Here is a 6,000-nt window from a genome sequence, read left to right on the forward strand (position 1 = left end):
TTATTCACAAGTGGAAAACATTCAGGGCGGCTCCCTTTGTCATATGGATCTACATTTAGCCTAGCACTTGCTTGGTAGTGCTAACCAAATGCTAGCCTAATCAATATTCCTATAATAGCTGCTTTTTAGCTTGTTTCATCTCATATCTTAGTGCTTTCTTTCAGTCTCATCTCTTGCATTGAGCCAATAATAAATCCACTTTCTAGTGCCAATGGGCAAAGTTAGCTCCTGATTAATCCCTATAGACTGAAATCTGAAATTTAATATGGCAAATCACGTTTTTTTTTTTCTTACCAAAGTTTTTCAGTTTCCATTTTTAGTCCAGTTGTAGTTCACATTTTATTGGACAGACATGACTGAGCAGGCTTTGCTTGCATTGCATCATATCCTTTATACCCCAAATCCTTTTGGAAATGCAGGCAAAAGCAGTGTAACAAAGCACAAGCAAGCACAAGGTATTTATCCACCATTAAAAGACACCACAAAGACTAATAAATGACCATAGACCCATAGGTGAGCCACAGGAGCTCCGTGTGTATTCCACTCTTGCCTCTACTGCCATCTGTGATATTTTGAAAGGGCAAACAGCTGTATAGCTCCTATCATCTGAATCATGCCATCGGCGGTCTGTTGTCCATATCCCCTGAATGAGCTAATTTTAGCCCAGTGAGATTAGATTAGTATCTATTTGTGCGTGCTCTCAACACCCAAAGGGCTCAAACATCACACTTCACTTTAGTCACATGCAAACCCACTTGGCATCGCCACAGAAACAGTGTCTGTTCTCTTAAAAGCTGCATCTTTTTCTAGGGAAACAATGAGCAGATGGTTGTTGATGTAAAATGATAATCTAAACCAATTATTAAATAAACAAATTGTATGTAATGATCACAGGCACATCAGCGTATAGGACAGAAGTATTACCCATAGTTATGCTGAGTTATATTGAGATTCTTGTGAGATGCAGAGGACTCTTTATAGAGCATAGAGTCATTTAATTGTTTGTATTTTAGAGGATTGAAGGGGAATTATCCCTGCCACCAATATAGACTCAGATTTGTGTATATCAAAGAGGAAATGTGTCGTATCATGAAAAGTTTTAATCTTTCATCATGTGCGTTTGATAATTTTCCAAGTAAAGGCTAAAGTACACTGTGTGCGTGTAAAGCAGCAAAGTCATGTGTAATGTAAATTTAATTAGCCGCCATAGGCAATGACTGCGTGTCTGAGCCTGTCTGCTTATATAGTGTCTGCATCTGCTGTGGTGTGTATCCTTACCTTAAGGTCGCTGAGATGTCTGAATAATTTCTGATCATATCGATGTTTAAACTGAGATTAACTGAGAGATAACTGCAGGTTTGAAAAGCCTTTCTGTGCATATCTGTAGATTACGGTATTTTGTAGCTTGAGTTGTATTTTGGCAGCGTACGTGTGAGGCATATTTGATCTCACGTGGTTATTACATTGTGCTGCTTCGGCTGTCAATCAAGCAAATGATGTGATTCTGTGTGATTCCTTGTTTTCCCTCAAACAAACTGCTGCTCACTATATAAAGCACATCACTCCCTGGATTCGCTTGAAGGAGGTGGGGCTTGAGTCAGTGATGGAAATGGAACAGAGAAACTTATAAGAATTATATCATGAGGTAAACAAATGAAACTCATGGAAAGGTTAAAAAAAAGCAATAATTAACTTATTCTAGGGCTGCAGTATTAGCTGAAGCCAGATGTTTCAGACAGACACATCCATGCACTGGCTGACATGTCCCAGTTGTTAGCATGAATGTAGAAAGTGTAGTTTGTTTTAATATAATAGACACCATCCTGCAAAATGCTACAGACTGTATACAGTGGATTTAGCCCCTGTGTCTAGACCCTAACCCTTGTGATTGATAAGCACAATAAGCTCAATTCCTCAGTCTCTTCCACCCCTAACTTGTGGCATCTGGTTTCACAAAAACAAAATGACGACTGCCACAAAGCTAGACTCAAGCAAGTATACAGCCTATAGAAAATACTCACTCAATTGAGCATCTAATGTGTATTAATCCACAGGTGAAAATAGTCTACAGGTAATACTATTTATGCTTCTTGAAGAATGGTATTTCTGTTTTGCTAGATAGCAGCAGCTTTTTTTTCCTTCTTCTTCCCCGTCTTCAAGCCTCTCCCTCTTTTCCAGGCATTGTGGTGATGAAATTAGAGCACTGGATTCATCTGCACATTGAGCAGATTCTCTAACTTAATAAGTCTAAACCTTCACACTTCAGTGCCGACTGTCTTATGTGTTTATGTGGACTTGTTTAACTCAAGAGGACAGCGCAGTGAATGGAAATGTGTTCAGATACAGAGACATCGGGGAGACAGAACCCGGGCTGCTAACAGTTACTGCAGCTTGTAATGCCACTGACTCAGGCTAAACACTCGATGCTCGGCAAGCAGCCAGCTCAGAGGAGTTAGGTGGAGACAGATGGTGAAACAGGCAGATGGGAAATAAGGAGGGAGAGGTTGACGGATGATTAGGACACAGAAAGAGGTCGACGGGCTGAAGGAGTGATGATGTGTGTGTATAACGGGAGAAGGAGACAGCCGGGTGGACAGAAAGGAGCCGACGTTTTAGGAAATGAATACAGTGACAGGTAAACAGGCAGAGAGTGATGCTAACAGAGGCACGCAGGCAGGAAGGAAGACTGAGAGCTGGTGTAGATGGATGGTGAGAGGTGAAGGAAAGCAAAAGCTGAGACTGAAACCTGCCTCGACAACGCGCTGCTGTGGTCGTTACAAATGCTTCTAATAAAATCAATTCCAAAATAATTCTAATGCATCAGTAGAGGAGATGTGTAGCACAGTTAATTATTAATTATGATTTAATTGTTTGTTACCAGCAAAAAAAGCTATACCGAAGTGGTTATAATCCTAGTCTTTAAAGGTACAGTGAGTAATTTATTTAGGTTATTTAATAGAAACAAAAGCATATTGTATTCATGAATATATATTGATTAGTGTGGAATTATGTCTTCCAACAAATTGATGCATTCTCATGAACTTAGAATTAATCCATTAGTGGCAGGGCAACAAGCCACTATGTTGCCCTGCCATCTTGAATACAGTGACTGAAATTCTTCCCAATCATTTTATGTATTCGCCACATACGCAATATCCCTGATGAGTTACTTTCAGTTTAAAGATTACAAACAGCTCTTTCAAACTACCACTGACCATTCAGCATTTGTACATGTATATTTTCATCCCCTCTTTCTCGTCTGCGCTCTCCTCCCTCATTTCCACCACAAGTGCTTCCTCATCGGGGATTGTTTGATCATCGGGGTTTTCTCTGAATTATTGTAGGTTATTGTATGTCGTACCTTACAACATAAACTGTTGACTGTTGTGATTTGGCGTTATATAAATAAAATTGCATTCAATTTTCATATTGGATGAGTTTATTTGCCAAGTGTCCGAATCCGACAATGTTGGATCCACTTCAAAGGTAGTTTCACTACTTTCAGCAAACAGCAGAAAAACAGCAGCGCTTACCCAAACAGCTCAACTCAGAGCTTCACTGACTGCATCAGACTCCTTTCACGAAGTTTTACAGCAGTCTCCAGAGTAAATAGACATGGACATATATTGACATTGACTGTGAACGGCGGCCAGGGGTGACTCGGGGGTAAAAACGTAAAATACCCCAAAATATTTAATTGACACATATCCGTTTTTTATTCCTGATTTATTGCCAAGTGTTGAAAGATTTGAAAATATTGTGTGTACAAAAATGTTTTTATACACAAACAGTAGTCAAAACTGGCCGGCAGTGGTTGTTATGGGGAAACATAATGTGGCCGTTATGGGGCACATTCTAAATTTAATGTTTTTGAGTTATCTTGGCTGACTGAAACGTGTTTGTCCTACAGCAGCCACCATAGCTAGGGTTATGCACTTGAACTGGGAGGGGTATGGAAACAGAATTTATTTAACTGCAATCTGCAGTCCACTGGCAGCTAGTGCATACCTGTCAAGTTTTGTATTTAAAAATACGGGAAATTTTCCGCCGCTGAAAATAGAAGTGACATCATCGCCTAATTTGCATAATTGGTCATTTGCATGTAGTTGCAATCAAGGCTGTAGGAGAGATGTTATTATCTTTGGACAGACAAAAAGTGTAGAAAAAAAACGCCATAAATATGTTTAGAACTACAAATGAACTTTATGAAATAACTTAATAACTTTAATGCTTTGCCTAGACCCACATAACATAGATCAATTTTGTCCCGTATTGTTTAATGTTAGAATATCAAATTTAACGAAACACTGTTGGGTGCGACTGCCAGCTATATTCAACCCTCCTCTTTTATCTGGGACACTGTTGCCAATTTGTGTAAGAAAACTCGCTGTCGCCTGTCTCAAAGGTTGATAAAGGCTCAAGCAAAGTCTGGGGGTGGGAGCGGGTAGGCAGGTTCAGTGTTTAAGTGAAGGTTCTGGGATTGAAGGGTGCAGTCGAAGTGAGGGAGGGCTGAGCGATGCCAAAGTGTACGAAGGGACGCAGTAAGAAGGCTTTATGTACACAGAACACGGCGAGAACGTGCTGGCTAGTCCCTTTTTGGAAAAAAAAGCTGCTAAGTTGGCAACACTGAGCCCAGCAAAAGTCCAGTTGTTTTTCCTGGTTTGTTCCGGCTGTCGGCACTACCCTCACGAGAACTGCCACCCAGGCTACAGCAGGTGGCAGTTTTCGCGAGGCTAGAGACAGAATTCAGTTTGGAGCAGCACAGGAATCCTTTTTCAAAAATTATGATATTAAAATACGGGAAATTTACGAGAAAATAAAAATATGGGAGGACGGCAGGACAGAGGGGTAAAATATGGGAGTTTCCCGGCCAAAACGGGAGACTTGACAGGTGTGCTAGTGGTGAGAATTTACACACTGTGCCTTTTAAAAAAGTTTTTTTTTTTTATTCTATTTCTGCTCCACATGTTCTCAACAGCCTGAGTTAAACAAACTGCCAGTTATGCAATGAAAGCCTCCACCATAAATAAATAAAAAGACATTACTATCTCAGGGATTTTCCGATATTTATATTTCAATATTTTTTCATTTATCAAGTAGACAAGGGAAGCCCCAGTGTTATTATATATATATAGTAAGAAGTTCCATCCAAATTCAAAAGTAATGTTTCTGTTCAACTGAATATGGAAGGCATATTCTGTATGTGTGCAACTTAACGAATTATTGAAAGTTTTCCCAAATTGAATTTCAGGTGGTACAAAGTATCAAATTAGAGTTTCTCATATTTCTAACTTTCTCTCTCTCTTTGTCTCCAGCGCTTGAGTATCATAATCTCAACACGTCTGCAGCAACCAAGAACTACTGGGTCATAACGGGTAAATTGTTCATGAACACACACACTCACACACACACACACACACACACACACACACACACACACACACACACACACACACACACACACACACACACACACACATACATGGACCGAGGTGCTGCTGGGTGATCAGCGGTAATCAAGAGCTACATCGACTGGACAAAACAGCAGTTAGTTAAATGCCTGGTGCATGCTATTGTGCAATTCAGCAACAATGGCATTAGCTTTCTACATTTTCCTTTCCTCTCACGCGCCATCCCCTCCTCCCCCTGGGCTCCCTTAGCACCCCCTCCCTTGCCCGTTTGAGCCCTCTGTGCTCAGAGTGCCTTTAGCTGCTCTGTTCCCGGGAAAACCTATTGATGTATAATTCACAGCTTCCTGACCCGGGCAGAGGGAGAGATCACTTCACATCACATCACGGTTGTGAATGATTCTGAAACCTGTGTGTTTGTGTGTATGTGTGTGTGTGTGTGTGTGTGTTTGTCTGTCCACTGCTCCATCTCACTTATGGCCTCTGGTAAGAGACACACACTCAGAGCAAGATTGATGTAAGCACCTGCATCTGTGTGTATGTGCACTGTTATCTGTTTGTTTGTATGTGTGTGTGTGTGTGTGTGTGTGTG

General features: G+C 40.7%; 1 protein-coding gene across 2 annotated transcripts in view; it reads left to right on the plus strand.

Annotated features, from left to right (window-relative positions):
- kiaa1549la (KIAA1549-like a) overlaps positions 1-6,000 on the plus strand; it is a 131,835-nt gene that overhangs the window by 54,113 nt on the left and 71,722 nt on the right. For both annotated transcript variants that reach the window (XM_030731418.1, XM_030731419.1), the window contains exon 8: positions 5,316-5,375. In XM_030731418.1, the coding sequence (XP_030587278.1) occupies positions 5,316-5,375 (60 nt within the window). The remainder of the gene's footprint in view (positions 1-5,315; positions 5,376-6,000) is intronic.

Source organism: Archocentrus centrarchus, chromosome 6 (assembly GCF_007364275.1).
Source record: "Archocentrus centrarchus isolate MPI-CPG fArcCen1 chromosome 6, fArcCen1, whole genome shotgun sequence".
Lineage (NCBI taxonomy): Eukaryota > Metazoa > Chordata > Actinopteri > Cichliformes > Cichlidae > Archocentrus > Archocentrus centrarchus.